Below are 18,877 nucleotides of genomic sequence, written 5' to 3'. Positions count from 1 at the left end.
TCAGTTCAGTTCAGTCGCTCAGTCGTGTCTGGCTCTTTGCAACCCCATGAATTGCAGCACGCCAGGCCTTCCTGTCCATCACCAACTCCCGGAGTTTACTCAAACTCATGCCCATCGAGTCGGTGATGCCATCCAGCCATCTCATCCTCTGTCACCCCCTTCTCCTCCTGCCCCCAATCCCTCCCAGCATCAGGGTCTTTTCCAATGAGTCAACTCTTCGCATGAAGTGGCCAAAGTACTGGAGTTTCAGCTTCAGTATCAGTCCTTCCAATGAACACCCAGGACTGATCTCCTTTAGGATGGACTGCTTGGATCTCCTTGCAGTCCAAGGGACTCTCAAGAGTCTTCTCCAACACCACAGTTCAAAAGCATCAATTTTTCGGCACTCAGCTTTCTTCACAGTCCAACTCTCACATCCATACATGACCACTGGAAAAACCACAGCCTTGACCAGACGGACCTTTGTTGGCAAAGTAATGTCTCTGCTTTTCAATATGCTATCTAGGTTAGTCATAACTTTCCTTCCAAGGAGTAAGCATCTTTTAATTTCATGGTTGCAGTTACCACCCGCAGTGATTTTGGATCCCCAAAAAATGAAGTCTGATGCTGTTTCCACTGTCTCCCCATCTATTTCCCATGAGGTGATGGGACTAATGCCATGATCTTAGTTTTCTGAATGTTAAGCTTTAAGTCAACTTTTTCACTCTCCTCTTTCACTTTCATCAAGAGGCTTTTTAGTTCCTCTTCACTTTCTGCCATAAGGGTGGTGTCATCTGCATATCTGAGGTTATTGATATTTTTCCCGGCAATCTTGATTCCAGAACATGCCCCTAGCACTTCTTAAAAAGTCATAGAATGCCTCAACCTGATGATTCCTCAAGATTTGATTAATTTATAATATTATGTTCCATCAAGATCATCACTTTTTATTATCTTGCTGCTCTGCATTGTATCTCCCTTATTATTCTCAGCTACAAGGGCCATAAATTAAAATCATTCAGAATTTATACTCCTACAGTTCATTATCTATGATTGGTATTATCTCACCACCTTTCTCTGGCCCTTCTATATGCCCTGACAAGAAATATTGCAGTAGAGTCTAAATACCATCCACCCAATAAATGTTGAGTTTAAAAAAAGGGGGGGGGGATCCTCTATTGAAGGGCACTCCATCTCTCCTTCTTATCTCCATCAACAGCAATTCTTTCTGTCAAAATGACAGAGAAATAAGCTTCTAAACAGTTGAGAGTTAGGTCCTTGTTTTGCTCCCGTCTGGACTGGACATGTCATTTTCTCTTCCCTTACCTTCTTCTCCTCTTTCCCTGAAGGTCAAGGGACATTAAGATACAACAGACTGCTTCACGAGGAACAATCCTACTTAGGGAACAAACAGGTAGCAATGTAATCAACTGATTTCAAAAACAACAGGTGGTCCATTACTGGAAATTTTGAACACCTCTCAGTGACCTTCCAGAGGCCAGAGGCAGTCCTACAAAAGCTGGGAGGCTGGTCTTTTGTTTCTAAGACTGATCAAGGCTGAGTATAGATCCCTCCACTAGACCACAGGAAAAATAAACACAAGTATCTGACAATGGTGAGATTCCCCCAAATTACATTTGGATGGTTTTCTTCACTAAAAAACTTGATAAAGTAAACTGGTGTATCCACAGAAGCTTTTGTCATGGTTGTTCCATCAATATCTTCAGAGATGTGAGATCCTATCACACTAGGGAGAGCAATGATTTTTCAGAGGGATGGAAGTTGGCAACACTTGCTAAAAAGTGGATATTCAAATCCTGACTGATCTTGAAAGAAAGCTGAATGCCAAAGAATTTATGCTTTTGAACTGTGGTGTTGGAGAAGACAGAATCCCTTGGACTGCAAGGAGATCCAACCAGTCAATCCTAAAGGAAATCAATACGGAATATTCATTGGAAGGACTGATGCTGAAGTTGAAGCTCCAATACATTGGCTACCTAATGTGAAGAACTCACTTATTGGAAAAGACTCTGATGCTGGGAAAGACGGAAGGCAGGAGAAGGGGACAGCAGAGGATGAGATGGTTGCATGGCATCACCGACTCGAAGCACATGAGTTTGAGCAAGCTCCGGGAGCTGGTGATGGCAGGGAGCCTCGCGTGCTGCAGTCCTTGGGATTGCAAAGAGTCAGACACGACTGAGCAACTGAACTGAACTGAACTGACTGATTCATATAGTAGGAAAGTTCACATTTAGTGCATGTCCTGGCCCTTGGGATCCAGCTGTTTAGAAACATAAAGCCCTCAATATTCCACTTTCAGGACCACTGCGAAGTCAGTGGAAGTATTTCTTCCCCCTCTCCTCTCCTTCCTTCCCTCCCCCCACCCCCTCACGATATTCAGCATAACATGCAGATGCTAAAGATCATAAGACAGAGCTTAGGGGAGGAGAAACAGGTCAGAGTGTGGCAAAACACAATCTATTGGCACTGCTTTAAAATTGTTTAAAAATGTAAAAAGCATTGATTTTCAAAGTTATAAAGTCTGACACCACCATGTCTGTGGATCATTGCCACTTGTCCTTCTTTCCTCATCTCAGTGAACTTTGATCACAATTCAACAGTTATCAAATAAAAAACCTATGATCAAAAATGCATGTATACACAGGACTGTTTCAACAGGTTAGGAATTAGAATCCAGAGACATCACTAGCGGTGGCTGAATGTGAGTAAGCCTGAAAAAGGGTCCACACCAATAGTACAAGAAACCTAAGAATCACCCGAGAAACTTATACAATCATAAAATAAAACAAAGCCCCATGGAAATCAAAGTTGCAATGACATCTGCCAGATGAGCAAAAATGACAGTCTGGCAAAACCCAATACTGGTAAGGATGTAGAATCCTGGATGCACATCACTAAAGGGAATATAAATCGGTGCCACCACTTTGGAAAAGACATTGGATTATGAATTGAAGTGGAAGGTGAACCATGTGACCCAGAAATTCCACCCCAAATTCTATGCTCTAGGGAAACCTTCGGACACGCACACACTCCAAGAGGCATGTACAAAAATGCTGATAGTGGTGCTATTGGTAATAGCATAAACTTAGAAACAACCCAAATATCTAATAACAGTGGAAGAGACAAACTGTGGTATTTTCATGTAATGGATCCAATACAAAATGAACCACAGCTATATGTATTAAAATGGGCAAATCACAAAACACTATTCCATTTATACAACAGGTTGCAAGTCTAATCAATATGTTGTTTGAGGCTATATACATAAGGAGTAAGGGCACAGAGAAAAGCAAATGCATGATTAAACACAAAGTGTGGGGTAATGGTTACCTCTGGGGAAAAGGAGAGATTTTTGATCTAGGCGGGAGAAGAAAAGGTTGTAAAGGAACTGACAAAGTTCAAATTCTTACACTTGGTGATGAGAATACAAGTACTGATTATATTGTAATCTTTAATCCACACATATATATTATGTCTACTTTTTTGTACATGCTTGATTTTATAATAAAGTTTGAAAATCTACAGATTCCTAGGCTCTACTTCACATCTACTGAATCAGAATTTAGGTTATAGCATTTAGACAGTATCTTTATAAGTTCTCCAGAAGATCTGGATGCACTATTGGGTAAGAGCCACTCACTTACACACACAAACCCCCCACATTACACATCAGTATCCAGGTGAAAGCAGCTTTAAATACAAATGAAAGTCAAGAAATTTCAAGAGCATCATAAAAATAGAAAAGGTCATCCTGGGAGAGTATAAAAGAAAGGGGCCTCACAGTTCAGGGCTCCAGGCTGAGGGGGAAGCCTGGGAACATTAGTTAGTAGTTTTTAGTCCTCATGAGCTTCCTTGAGCTCTGTCCCTGTGTGCTTCCCAGGAGCATCTGTCTGAGATAATCACCCCTAAGAACTGGGCCCACAGCAGTTCTCACCACAGCTTTTACTATAAAGACAGAGGCATGACAAGGTGGAAAGTATTCCAGTCTATGACTCATCAAGGCAGACATCTAGACCTGTAGACCCACATGTATAAGCTGATCGTCAGCAAGTTGCTTCCCATCTCTGAGCCCTAGTTTTCTCATCTGCCCTGACTCCCTCACAAAATTGGAATCCAATGAGACAATGCAGTTGGAAGGGCTTTGCAACTGGAAGTACCACTCTGCCATGCCCAGTAAACCCAGTACTATGTCAGTTAGTATTTCTTCCTAAAAGCTAGAAATAGAGGCTGTCAATGCTGGGCCAGTAGAATTTTCTGGGTCCAAGGAATTGGGGGCTCTAAGATTTGCCTTAGAGAGACCTGAGGAAGGATTAGGTCTTGGTACCTCTGTATCTCTCTAAAAACTCAGCAAATATTTATCAAGCATCCACTACTTATCCTGGGCCTATCTTTTCCAGTACTGATAATTCAGAAGAGGATGTTCATAAACAGCTCAGAACTACTGGAAGCACCTTACAGAACTAATATGCAGTCTGAATAGTCATTAATGGCTTTGGAACTAACATTTAACTCAGTTATACAACACACTCCAAATTAGGATTGCCAGATTCAGCAAATAAAAATGCAGAACACAATTACATTTGAATTTTTTAGGATAATTGGACTACTTTTTCAGTATAAGTATGTCCCAACTACTTACATGAGACACACTTATACTAAAAAAATCATTTGTTGCTTAAAGCTCAAATTTAACTGGATGTCTTATGTTTTAGAGATGACACCATTCCAAATAAACAAACAGGTTAACATTTTTTTTTTACATCTTACATTGGGAAATCTGCATGAAAGACAGCTATGAAATCCTATTTCTAAACCCTTCAATCCAAAGGGTTGGATTGACCTTGAAATTGAACTTATAGCCTCCTCTCCCTTGTATAGTCCAAGACATGGAAAGGCACAGATATTAAAAACAGGTTTCAAAGGAAACAGGACAGAACAGGGATGGAGAGGTCACAAAACTTCAAACAGAAATAGACATCCCATCTGCATCCTGGTCCATTCAGGACATTTCGCAGTGTCCTCTACCCTTACCTCTGGGCATTTCCTTGGAATGCTCCGCCTCAGGCCCATCCAACAGGTCCATCTGAGAGGCCTCCTCAGAAGAAACATGGCGCCAGGACCAGCTCTGGTTCCCAAGGTTGTGCAGTGGAGGGGAATACTCCAGCTCACAGGGGAAGTCAAAGCTGCACTCCAGACCTGCAAGGAGCAGCCCATGGTCAGTGGAGCAAACTGTCTCCCAAAAGTGACCTTCCAGCCCCACTCCTCCACTCCAGGAAGTTGGCCTCCATCTCATCCACAACCTTCACCCTATCCAGGTGTGAGAAGCTATAAATTTCATAGGCATCTTAGCTCCATATGCATGAGAAGGAGACTAAGAGGGAAAAATAGTGTGCTTTGTATAACTTAGATTATGAGAGATGTCTTCAGAAAAGGCAAGTAGAAAAAAAGAGCTAAGAGGTTGAACCATGAAAAGATTTGCATCCTGTCAAGTTACTTGGTGACATGAAGAAGGCTTGAGGTCAACTGGTCACAGCTGGGCTTTGCAACCAGAAAGGTGTGAATCTAAGTCAGGCAAGAAAATTAACCCCTCTGGCTTCAACCGTCCTCTCTTATACATTAGGGATGATAATTTCTACCTCTGGAGATTGCTGTAAGAACCAGAAGGATAATACAAGATCTACACACACAACTGGTGCACAACTGATGCTCAGCAAAAATTCTTATCAGATTCCTAAATAAGAAGAGAAGGTCAAAGGGAACTTAGGCTTCTCACAGCCCCGTTTGCCAATCATATTATCTATTCAGTCACCTTCCAGGGAGAAGTGCCATGGCTAGGATAGCTAATCTGAGTTCTATTCTCTCTTGGGCAGGGAATAGGGAAGGTCACTGATTAGGCAGAGAGAGAAGAGGCAAGAAGAGGCCGTGCTCTGGGACTTTATATGATCTTTTCTGGGCTTCTTTGCAAGAATCATCACTGTGTCCAATCCTTTCACATCTGCTGCCCTACTTTTAGGATATACTCACCTTCTATTTCCCTTGCCTTGATCATTATTTTCTACCCAAAGTGGTTGAAGTGTTTGTACACCTAGAAGGCTCTCAATGCTTGCTCATGGATCAATAAAATATGTGCCAAAAAGCAAATTAGTCATCCACTCTTTACTTCATCATCTCTATCTCCTTTTAGCCCTGGAGATGTGAAGAAAGGGAAAATTTGATATAAAGACCACTGAATGAATGGGACTTTGGGGAATTTTGTTGGTATCCAGGCTTTTCACATTTGGTTGGTATCTTCTTCTCACATGTAGTACTTGGTGCCCTCATTCATAAATAAGAGGTTTAGACTCAATGATTCTAGAAACAATTACCCAGAGAAACCTAGGTTCCAGCTCCAACTTTGCCATTGATTTGCTGGTTATCTTGAATAAGCCACTTTACTTTTCTGGGCCTTAAGTTTCTCAAATACAGAATGAGACCCACACTAGATGTCTTCTAAAGTTCCTTCTTGATTTGACTTTTTTAAGATTCCAAAGTCCCTACTCTTAGAAGTGTTATAACAAATTTATTAAATCAATCTGTTTGGTGGTGCTAATGGGTAGTATTTAGTTGCTAAGTTGGTTCTGACTCTTGTAACCCCATGGACTGTAGCCTGCCAGGCTCCTCTGTCCATGGTTTTCCCAGGCAAGAATACTGGAGTGGGTTTCCACTTCCTTCTCCAGGGGATCTTGCTGACCCAGAGATCGAACCCACATCTCCTGCATTGGCAGGGGGTTCTTTACCACTGAGCTACCAAGGAAGCCACTAATGGGTACTAACTCCCAATTATCACTGTGTATTTTAGTATCTGCTTCTGGAGCTACTGTTACCTTGATCTCTAAGACAAGTTCTCTGTTGGGAATTCCAGAAGGCAGAGGAGAAGTAGTGCCAAATCTAGCGCAAATAGCCAGTCACTGGAATGTCCTTTAGTAACACCATAGAAGCTGGCCCTGCCCTGGAGTAGGAGTAAAATAATTCCCACTGACACTGGCCAAACTAAGTTTAGGGGGGAAGAAAAAAATCCTTCAATTACCCTTCTATTAAGTATCTTTCTACTTCTCAACCAGTGGAGATTTATGTACCAGCTGCTCTCCAGAGCTGCCATCCTCCTGGTCCTAAGGTTAATATCACTCGCCCTTTCACGATTCAGACAATTCACCTTTATAATGTCAAGCTGAAACAGGCAGAGCTAGGCTTGTTTGAGTTGACAAGCCACTTGCCACCTACATATTTTATATCAGCCTTGAAGACTTTCTACATGCTTCTGGGGGCTGAGCTACAGCTATGAGCTAGTGTCCATGAATTGTAGGGTGCCTTAATCTTCAAGACTTGCTTGCTAGGTCCCCAGTTTCAATAACAGAATGCAATAAGAAGAAAAAAAACCAACATTTGTACTTTGCAGCACAAAATTATCCTTATAATGAAATATATCTTATAATGAAAAGTATAGCCATTAAGCCTGGCTCCTCTGGGGATGATCAAAAAGACCCAACCACATCAGCAGAAGATCAAGTCAGAGGGTGGCCACCTCCACCCCACATCGACAACTATCGGTGCCTTTCCCAGAGCTTCAACTTCTGAAGCCCATCCTCCATCTTGACTTTTCTTCTCCAATTAAAGTCATCCTGCTTCCACGTGGGACAGAAGGGCGGCATGCCAGCTCAGACACTGCCTAGCAAGTGTGCTCTGTGCTCATGTTACACAGACAACAGAATATGCAATCCCAGCCTCAAGTATCATCAATCCTTGACTCTTTGAACTCTGGAGAGACTGATGATCAGTTGTGTATGGATCAGATTCTGCCTAGTAAAACAGGCCAGGCAGATACTCCTATTATCAAATAGGTTCGTTTTGAAATCCATACTCTGAGGCAGCTTCTCTTTAGCTGTCTAAGATGTACTTTGTGCTTTAAATAGAAATGGAGCCAACATTATTGCTTATTTGAGGTGAAATTAGATTGGGCTTTTCTACATTCTGATTTAATTTCTTATAAAATTTCAACACAGGTTTCTTCTGACCTAGCTTTAGTGCCTTTTGAGCAATAATACCCGGGACTTATCTTCTCTAAAAATGGCAGATTAAGTCTCATTTTCCTTGGGCATTTTCTGAGTTTCTAGCTCTAGGGTGTTTCTTGGATCTCTCTCTTTAGCCCTCCTTGACTCTGTCCCCAGGTGGTGGGTGCTATAGAGTCTTACAAATAGGACTCAGAGAAACTAAGGGCTTCAGTGAAGCATTCAGCCTTAAGCAACCCAAAATGGCCCAACAGGTCCTTGCCCAAGGGGAAGGGTAGAAACAAACATTCACCAACCCCAGTTGTCAGCCGGGAACTGTGCTAAAGAGATTTCTTATATCACTATATTTAATCTGCTAAACAAATTGAGAAGTGAATTGTGTTTTCTCTTTAAAGCTGAGGAAACTGAGACTCAGAAAGTTTACTCTACTTGAACAAAGATGAAAGGTCTTCCCTGAGGAGGAGCCGGAATGTGACCCAGGGCTGACTAATGCTGAATAGCTCACACCTCCACAGCTTCAGAATTTTAATCCAGGGCCAACAGATCAAATTAAATAATATATGAGAAAGCTATGAAGTGCTATATTTTGGTTATTATTAGATACTAAGTCTGTAACTTTGTCATATCCATAAAGGCTTCTATACTACCCTAAGGGGACAGATCTATATTTCATCCGTGTCAGGTCCAAGACTGTACTTTTCACATATCCATTTGGAACCAGAAGAATCTAACCACTGAGAAAGAGCAATGAGAAAAAGACTTTCCAGAACCTGCTAATCACATAGTTGAAATCACTGCAACCAACAGAAAGTCACTTCCATCATGGAAGAAAGATAAAGTAATGGAATCTTCTGGAAATAACTGGCCTGCTGACAGGAGTGTCAAGTGCTGTCAAGGGAAAGGTCTTGGTAGAGCAGTGAGGAAGACCCCAGGTTCAGTCCTGCACATAGCAGCTGAAGGGCCTCAGCATGTCCATTCCTTTTTCTGCACCTGGCTTTCTGCAATTTGAAAATGATGGAGCATATCCCCTCTCTGATGCTCTCCATTTCTGAAGTCAGTGATTCTACAGAGCTCACAGTGAGCCAACCCAACCAAACCTACAGACAGTTGGTCCCCTCACTCTGTCTGCCTCTAAATGAGAGCCTGCTGTTATCCCTAATGGGTTCCCCAGGAAAGGAGGTGAAATGTGTATCACACTACATAGGGACTCAGTTTGCCTCAAGAGCCTCAAAGAATTAAGAAGGAGTGCTCAGGGAGATTTTACAGATGACTGCCAGGGTGAGTGTGTATGTGTGTATTCACACATTTTTTATCAGTCTGTATCCATATTCTGAAATCTTCCAGGATATGAGTTATACTTCAAAAACTGAATTAACAGCTTCAAGAAATTGTTCTAGTATAAAACACAGCTGAAGAATTCAGAAGAATTGTTCAGTAACCCATCAGAAAAACCCTGTGGTGGCCCTTCCCAGAGAGATGCCCAGTTTGCTTGGCTGTGGTGAGTTGGCGGTGCCCAAGCACTTTGAGACTCAATCTGGACTCTGGGAATGTGTGTGACTACCACAGCAATCATGCTCAAGGCCTGAGCTTAGGAAGCCAGCTGTGGCTACTTTAGCAAAGGTGGGAATCTTCCCAGCCTGAGCCACAGGAAGGAGACTGTGTGAAAGTTTCAGGCACTGTCCAAGCATAACAGGGAGAGCAGATGTACTTTGGACTCTAGGGTCTTCTCTTGGGTGGACTTAGAAAATCCCAGTCTTCCTTTATATCCAGACTGACCTCAAGCTTCCCCAAATCCCTTAGATCAAGATTCTTTGTATCTCCTTCATCCTAACCCTATAAATCCAGAGACCTCCCACTAGTTTCCTAAGTCTCCTCTAGACAACCCAAATTAAGGGACCAACAGCCTCCTTTAGACTTTAAGACATGTCTTCTGAGGCTGGCTGGTTTCCAGAGGCCACAGGTGGCTGGTGCCAGCCTGAGCAGGTTCATAGGAGCCCACTGGATGATGTTGCCCAGCCACAACCCAGCACAAGGAATGAAAGCAAAACCACAGAGTGAAAAGCAGAGTCATAGAAAAGAAGAGAAAAACACCATATTTATCAACCCCATGATACTTCACCCTTCTTCATTTTGTCTCTCATTACAAGGGTCCCAGGAGTCAAGCTTGGACTTATGTTCTTGACTCTGGCAGCAAGGAGTATATGTTTACAGATAGGGCCCCAAGTGAGGGATCTCCATGGGGGAGATGGAGAATAATTCCAATAGAGGAACTATGAAATTCCTCCATTTTATAATGGATAGCATGTACTGAGAGTTTAACATGGTCAGACACAATGCCAGGCACCCTATATCATTATCTTATTGAATTGCTATGAACTAAATGGGATTCTTATCTCAATTTGATAGAGGAAGACACTGGAGCTTAGAGAAATGAAGTCACATCTGAGGTTACTCACATAGGAAGTGACTGACTTGGCTTCCACTGACCTGCTTCCTCCATGGGACCCCAAGGCCTTGACATCAGTATCTCACTAACAGGGAATTATGAACTGAAAAGGTAGCAGAAAGACTTCCCCTCATTCAGAGCCACAAACACCAGTAACAGTCAAGACCTGCAGTGAGGCAAGACAGGAACTCGGACAGGCAGGGTCAGGATAGAGGCTGGACAGGAACCAAAGCACCTGAGCTGTCCTTGAAGAGTGTCCTGCTCCCACCTTCACAAAGTCAGACCTGGGATACCCTAGGTGAGGACTGAGTCAGTGTGTACATCCCCGAGATCCAAGTCTTCCTCCCAGTGGGCATGACTCAGAAAGTCAAACCTACAGTGGCATTAAAGTCTGGGACTCAATGTTCATGTCTATTTTTCCTGATATCCTCTAGGGTATCCTTTGTGTTTCTTGGGTAGGCTAAGGGTCTCAGTTAAGGGAACTGAGAGTGGGATGGCAAGGTTCTTGGACTATCAGGGGCCCACAAGAGAGTTTATTCAGCTGTATACTCAGCCCTGGGATCTGCATCTGAAAACAGAATTAACAGATTTGCTACTAGTTTAACATATGGCAACATAATTGTGATTTTTGCCTCAGGGTTATTTTTCTCTCTCTAGTTTTCTTGATCCAGTGCTTAGCTGCCAGGATGCTGATAACCTGACATGGGGCCTGAAATCTCTCATTTGCTGAATGGTGGTCTCTATGGTCTCACCCAGCTCTGCAGTCTTTTCCTATGCATACCTGCCCATAGGTCTTATTAAGTAACTTAACACCATCAAGATTATTTCTCAGGGATAGAGCACAAGTCCTGAGATTTGACTCCAGTCCTGCTACTTGTCAGCTGTGCAACGTGGGGCACTCACTCTCTCCCTCTCTCTGAGCCCCAGTCATCTCAGTGATAAAACTAACTTCCCAGAACTGGTAGCAGGACTCAATGAGAATGATGCATGTCTTTGGAATGGAGAAATTCCCGATGCACATTAGCTGGTTCAGAATTTACCCATGCCCTTTTGAACACAGCTTTCTGTTCACCATGAGAAACAGTATTTACATGGGGCAGTCAACCAATGGCACATGACCATTTCCTTAGTATTCTGTTGTACCACAGAAAGGTTGTTATTTCTGCCTTAAGGTGATGCAGTCAGCTGTTAGAACTTGAAGCAACATTTGAGGCTGTTTTTTCCCATTGGACAGGTGAAAACACCAAGACCCAGGCCAGGGAAGATTTACCCAGGGTCATATGGCTGGTCAGGGAGTCCTTCACATACAGAGTAGAGGGCATCTCTTCTGGCTGTGGAGGCCTTTCTGAATGGCATCCTCTCCAGGCAGCACCAGGCCTGAGCCAGGTTGAAAATCAGTTACTGAATCACCAGCTCTCACCTCCTCAGGCTTGGCTTATTGGCACATTTAAGCTAAGGCGGGAATGAGTCACGGGTGGTATTACAAATGCCAATGTATTCCTGACAAGCCTGATTTGTGTATTCAATAAAGAACCATATGAAGCACCATACACATGTGGCAATTTTCTTGTAGGTGACCTTTAGAGGTCATAAAATAGAGCTTCATATTTGAAACCTCAGTTCATTAGATAAAGCTCCAGGAACCAGCAGTCTTGAAATACCATCAGGCCTTAAGAATTGTATCCAGCTCAAGAGAACTCCCTTGGCTGCCACCAATCCTGAGTCACAAGGTGGGGTCTCCTTTTCTCAAGAGATTTCCCAGAACTTTCCAAATGTTGATCTCAAGATCATGAAAGACTCTGAGGACCATCTTAGAAGAAGACACTGAATCCAGAGACATAAAGGAGCTTGCCAACGGATGCACAGTGGGTGAGTATAGAATTGTTTTAATTTCCAGTTCCTAACCTGGTAACTTTTACTATTATCACTCAAAGCTGTGGGTAACAAACAAGTAAAATGATACCTTAAAACAATTTTTAAAATTCTAAAAAACCCATACTGCATTTTTCTGGAATAAGCTGGCAAAAGCATACATAGCTAGGTTTCAAATATTCCACAATGGTTTGATGGCTAAAATAATCTCCAATAAGGCTTCCTAGCTTCTCACATCCTAAAAGTCCTCTTCTGCCAACAAGCTGCTTTTTGGTGGTTGCTGGAAGCTCCTGCTGGACAGCAAGTCTGCACGCAGGCCAGAAGCTATGTGAAAACAAAGGAAAGAGAAAAGGGTGGTCTAGGAGTGAAGTGGGAAGATCCTCTTTTGCCCTGTTTTATGTCAAAACCTCAGAGGGGCACCAGGGTGTCTGGGGAGTAAACAGAGACCTAAGCTCCTAACTGGGGTCTGACTGTTCAAGATGAAAGCTTGGCTCTGTCACTTACTAGCTGTGTTATCTCAGGGCAAATTATTTAATTTCTGTGTGGCTCGATTTTGTTTTCACTTTAAAGTGGGGATTAAAACAGGGGCCACCTCAGGGAATTATGAGGAGGATTAAATGCAATACACACATCAAGCACCTGGCATGGGGACTCACACACACAGTCTGATTGTTACTAAATGATGGGGAGCCTTGTTCTTGCTCTCCATTTGGCTCCAGGCTCAGCCACCTCAGAGTGGAAATAAAGGGGGGTATGTTCAGCAATGTAGGCAGAACCATGTGAAACCTTGTTGAAGCTCCTCCTCACTTTGACAGGCTGATCAAGCTTCCCTTTGGAAGTGAAGTCACGCTAGACCTTGAGTAAGAAGAGCTAGGTTCAAGCCCTGGCTCGAGATATTACTTCAAGCAAGTCCCTTAACAGTCCCTAGGCCTGTTTCCTCATCTGAAAAGTGAAGTAGTGGAATAAAATGATCCTCAGATCTCATCCATCCCCATCATCCTAAAACCAATTTCACCTTTGGGCATGACTGAAACAAGCTTTCTAATCTGGCTCTAGCCAGCTGGTCAGCTGTATCCCAAGAGTCCTAACTTCCAGCTCAGGCTCCTTTTTCCTTTCTCTGGGTTTTCTTCTTAAGAAGCACTTAGCCCACCAGTCATCTTCTATGTTAATCCACCAGCTATCGTCAACATTCTGGTCACACCCTTTATGAGACCTGCCCCCTGCCTGCACTCCCCCACCACTATTCACTTGGAGGGACCCCAGAACTGAAATCATTCATTTCCTCCCCACCAGCATGCTCGCTACAATGCATCTGGGAACCAAATACCCAATTCAAGACATCTGCTTGGCTCACTTATAATCAAGCTGCAGCAAAAAAAGGCCAAGTCTCCTTCAATCAATCAATTATATAAACACAGTCTCGGAAGACAGTCTCAGAGGAGGGTGTGTGTGCATGCATGCCCGCAAGGGTGGGGAGATCAGCACAGAAAGCTCAATTCTCATTTCCCTTATCTGTGGCCATAACAATATTACAGATTGAAGAAATGGGACTTGGCTCTTCATTCCAGAACAGAAAATTAGAAATAATTTAAATTCTGAAGTTAATAGCCTCTTCATTTCACAGATAGGAAAACTAAGGCTCAGGAAGGTGAAATAACTTGGCCAAAGTGGCATTGCCCAGGTTCTGGAGAAGCAGAAAGCTAAGACCAAAGTCCAGATTGGACTTCTAGGCCAGTTTTCTGCCTGCAATTTCCAGGAAGCGTTTATGCAAAACATGGTATCTCTAACAGAATAAGGCCAGCTCCAGACAGCATAGTGAAAACATGCTCTTTGTACACTGCTCAGCATGGCATCCACCCAAATGGGATCATTCCTGAAACTAGATGGTTGGAGGAGATCTCTGAGTAGTGTGGCAGCCCCAACAACCAGAGAAGGCTGAGGGTCCTGGGAAGTCTTGACCTCATGCAAGATGGCCCTCCCCACTCACTCATCTGTCTCTGCTGGTGAGGACCTCCTGAGTGTTGGAGGTGAACATGAGGTTCCTTCCTGGTGCCAATCTCAAAACACAGGTTTCCCTAACACAGACTCTGTGACATTCAGAAACTCCTTATCTGGCAGGAGAGAAAGAGTTACTCACACCTGACTTGCATCATAAGCAGACCTGGGGAAGCCATGGGAACACAGAATAAGAGAGACCTGCCTGGAAGGATCACAGGCTCATGGAAGAGGTGACTTTTGGGCTGCAGTTTGAAGGGTGAAATGATTTTGACACGTGTTAAAGATTTAGCTAGGAAGTTTAAGAATAGAGGAAGGAATGAGGTTATTCCAGGGAGGGTGAGGAACTAGTTTGATTATTTTCATGCAGCCATGTGAATTTTGAAGCTGGACTGCATAGCATTAAATCCCAGCTCAGAGAGTATCATGGTTCAGGATAAAGTGCTCTCAGGTTCCAGAGGACAAAACTAGGGACTTAAAGAGTTTTAAGGAAAAATATTTTAGCAAATAGAGTCATGCCACCAAAATGCAGGCTATTGACCTCTCAACTGGAGCAGCTCTCATTCTTCTTCACAGAGCACTAGGGAAGCACCTATGCTCCAACACATGGAACTCTGTCCTCACAGCTAATCCCGACAGTGATGCTCTCAATTAGGAATCATGACCATTCCCACTCTTCAGATGACAAAGAGAATCAAGGAGAGTGGTTGAGTCATTGACGGTATAATAATAACACTCTTAAGAATCAGAGCTGAGAATGAAATTCACATCTCAATCCCAACTGAGCTTCTTCCCCACCATTCAATCAGAGGCTGGAAGATGTCTTGCTTCCATGTCACAGAGGTGATTTTAATAGGCAACCAGGAGATGAATGAAAGATCTATGGTTTCCAAACCTAATCCTACAGTCTCCACATCCCAGAATCTTGTTTTTAAGCTCTCCAGGGGACTTCCCTAGTGGTTCAGCAGCTCAGACTCCACACTCCCAATTCAGGGAGCCTGGGTTCAATTCCTGGGCAGGGAACTAGTTCCCACATGCTACAACTAAGAGTTTGCATGCTGCACTTAAAAGACCCTTCATGATGCAACAAAGATCGGAGATCCCACTTGCTGCAACTAAGAGCTGGCACAGCCAAATACATAATAAAACAGATATTTTAAAAATTATTTTAAAAAGAAGCTCTCCAGGTGATGGTGAAGCAACTAGACTGAGCTTGTACGTGAGTTTACCCACATCAGGATGGTACTGACCCTACACAGATGTAACCTTTAAGGCAGCAAGAACCGATGGGCTGACAGAGACCCACAGAATTAAAGTGATAATATGAGTAAAGCAATATTTGGGAGTAACATGTGAGGAAATGTTTTGTAGCTCAAGTACTGAGAAAATATGAACCATCACCCAGGGGGCAAGAGCAGGGGATAGTTGTAGGGTCTGCCAAGCAGGTGGCCTGGGTCTGAATCTCAGCTGTGTTACTAGCCCTGGGCACATCAATGACCTCTCTGTGTCTAATTTACCCGCTATAAGATGAGGCTATTTGATGAGACTGCTGTGGGCCCCGAAAGCTCACCATTTCTGTGAATTTCTCACAGACCAAATTATTCTAGTCATCTATTCAAATAGGCTGGTTAAAGTCTTGTTAATCTGAGGTTTGTTCTGTCATGAAGTTCTGCCCCTGAGGTAGCTCTTCACATAACATTTCACTTTAAGAAGATTTCCTCTCATTTTTCTCACTGTTGATCAGTCATTTTCCTGCATATATTTTGGACACATGTCTTTCTAGACTGGTTAGAAATGCTCTGTATACAATATCTCAGATGTCCCAAAGCTGTCAAAACAAAAATTCCTCAGCTCACTCATGTCTGCTGAATGTGCTTTTTTAGACTGAGATTTTTTTTTTAAAAGCCTGCCCAAAGTAGTTAAAGTCACAGCTTTTATTTCTAAATGGAAATACGTCCAGCCTAGGAACTGTTCTCCCCTTACACACATGTCTTTTCTAATTAATATGACATTAGGAGTAAGAGGGCTTAAGGGAACATCCATACCTTTTACTAAAATAGAGATCCCCAGGAGCAGAAAAGAGGGACTTGAGTATACTCTTAGTTGACCCCTGGACCGTTGAGCATATGTTGAAGTTTCATCCAGTGTATGTTTAAGAATGCAACTAAGTACAAAACACTGGGGATACAAAGGAAACAAGATGTGGATTATTGACCTCTAAGAGCTTCCGGTTTAGGAATCAGGATGATTCAGGGCCATACATAACTAAGATATGAAGAAAAGTGTGACACAGACATGCAAAGTGCTGCAGAAAGACATTATATAACCTTTCTTGCTGAGAAGATAGGAACAGTGAGGTCTACAACCTTGCAGGTTGTCCTAATTTGGGGTTAATTTGGTCACTAGCTGTGGGGTGTGAATGCTCACTACACGGTTTCCAAAAAGAAGCTCTACTAAATCTAACAGGCAGACAGTATCTTTGCTAAAGCTGAAAGTCTTATTTCCCAGGTAAACCTTCCTATAGGTTTGACAGTTCATCAGACCCAGGGGCACAGATACAAAACAATCATACAAGTATTTAAGCAGCATCATTCGGACAGATATTTAGAACCACCTTAGACCTATGACCTATGATAAAAACGAACTAGGCTAACTGACGAACCTATTTGCAGGACAGCGATGGAGACGCACACACAGAGAACAGACTTGAGGACACAGCGAGGGAAGGAGAGGGTGGGACCAGCTGAGGGAGTAGCACTGAAACATACACATTACCATATGCTAAACAGATAGCCAGTGGGAATTGGCTGTGTGACACAGAGAGCTCCACTTGGTGCTCCGTGACAACCCAGGGGGCGGTACGGGCGGGGAGGCCGGAGGGAGGTTCGGGGTGAGGGCACACATGTACACCTATGACTGATCCGTGCTGATGTATGGCAGAAGCCAACACAGTACTGTAAAGCAATTATCCTTCAATTAAAAATAAATTCATTTAAAAATAAATAAATTTTAAAAGTAGGCTAGAATCTCTATGAGGGGCAGGAGCAAAGAGCTTGGCCAACTGTAGACACTCACTGTATGAATGAATGTACAATAGATAAGCAGATAGATGAAAAGTGATATTTAACATCTCTACCTTGGGTTGAATAAATTAGACCCCTCCATGACTGCTTTATCAGGTGACCTAGTTTACACTTGGGCCATAAAAAGGATGAAATACAAACTAGGAAAGTAATTTGGCTTTCCTAACACCAGGAAAGCCCCAGGTTTTGTGGACCGGGTATCATGTGATGGGATTCTTGGAGAATTTGGGATGCTCAGGAAATAACCACTCCCTGTAAAAGTCAGAATCTTTTCAGATTTCAAGAGGGGGATGACGCAACCCTAGTATTATCAAAAAATTTCATTAACCTTCTCCATAAAAAACATCACAGGGACAAAGAGACATCAGGGTAGACTGGTACTCAGGAAAAGGCCTGAGGTAGAAGCAGGGACCGAGCTGGGCTTTGCAAGCTACAGCAGGAGGGTCTAGAGTGGCAGGTTCAAGGAAAGGAAAACAAATTAACCAGGGACAAAATGGAATGAGAAATAAGGAAATGTGGGGGAAGGAGGGGGATGTAAAAGAGAAAGGGTATTTACCAGAATGACAGTCCTTGTTCTCTAGGCAGCTTTGACACTGTTGGTGACTCCCACACGTACAATTCTTATTCCTTTGTTTTCTGTGGCTGTTCCACCTTCTGGTTCTCCTCCTATCTTTTCAGTTTCTCCATCTCTGACTGTCATGATCCTCTTCAATCACAGCCTCCATCATAATCTATGCTAATGATTGTCTATCACACCTCTCTCCTCAAAGCCAAGACAGATTTACAATTCTCTACTGACCATCTTTACCTAGATGTCCTGAAAGCACTTCAAATGTAACTGGTTCAATTTAGGTCTCACCATTGTCTCCTCTCTCTCTAGATGTCATAGTCACCATCTCTCCTTGTCAAATATTTCTCCTCCTTCATACTCTTATGGTGGGATTTCCATCTACTCAATTATTCAAGTTGGACTCTCCTACAAGGGCAACCTAGTCATTCTTGCCTTATAGCTGGAATCTCTCCCAGGTTCCCCTCCTGCCCTTCCTTTTCCAGCCTATGCTTCACACATAGGATCATATCTAAACACTTAGTATACCCAGAAGTAACTGTTACACCAGGCTCCTCTCTCCCAGACCATCTTTATAGTGAGTCACTGGGCTTGACCTGCTTCTCATCACCCCTCTGAACATTCATTCCCTCTGCCTGCAAAGCCATTACCAGAGATCTCCATGGCACCTGGGGTCCAGGGCCCAGCTCAACAGTCCCTGTGTCCTGAACATCTACCTTCTGAAGTCCTTCAGAGAACTGGCTCTCCCTCCCTGTGTTTCAGGGAGCTTTGGACATGCCTCTGTTACTGCACCTGTCTTATAGCATGCAGGTCTGCCTCTTCCGCAAGACTTCTTGTGCTACTGGTATTTAGCATGGCCATGCCTAGA

The 18,877-nt window shown here is 43.2% G+C and overlaps 1 protein-coding gene across 2 annotated transcripts in view; it reads right to left on the bottom strand.

The window, feature by feature from the left end:
- The window catches only part of ALK (ALK receptor tyrosine kinase), a 724,846-nt gene that overhangs the window by 484,867 nt on the left and 221,102 nt on the right, over positions 1-18,877 (bottom strand). For both annotated transcript variants that reach the window (XM_070449831.1, XM_070449826.1), the window contains exon 3: positions 5,032-5,196. In XM_070449831.1, coding sequence (XP_070305932.1) covers positions 5,032-5,196 — 165 coding nt within the window. The remainder of the gene's footprint in view (positions 1-5,031; positions 5,197-18,877) is intronic.

Source organism: Odocoileus virginianus, chromosome 2, assembly GCF_023699985.2.
Source record: "Odocoileus virginianus isolate 20LAN1187 ecotype Illinois chromosome 2, Ovbor_1.2, whole genome shotgun sequence".
Lineage (NCBI taxonomy): Eukaryota > Metazoa > Chordata > Mammalia > Artiodactyla > Cervidae > Odocoileus > Odocoileus virginianus.
Note: the sequence above shows the minus strand (reverse complement) of the source record. Positions and strands in the feature narration are given on the sequence as shown.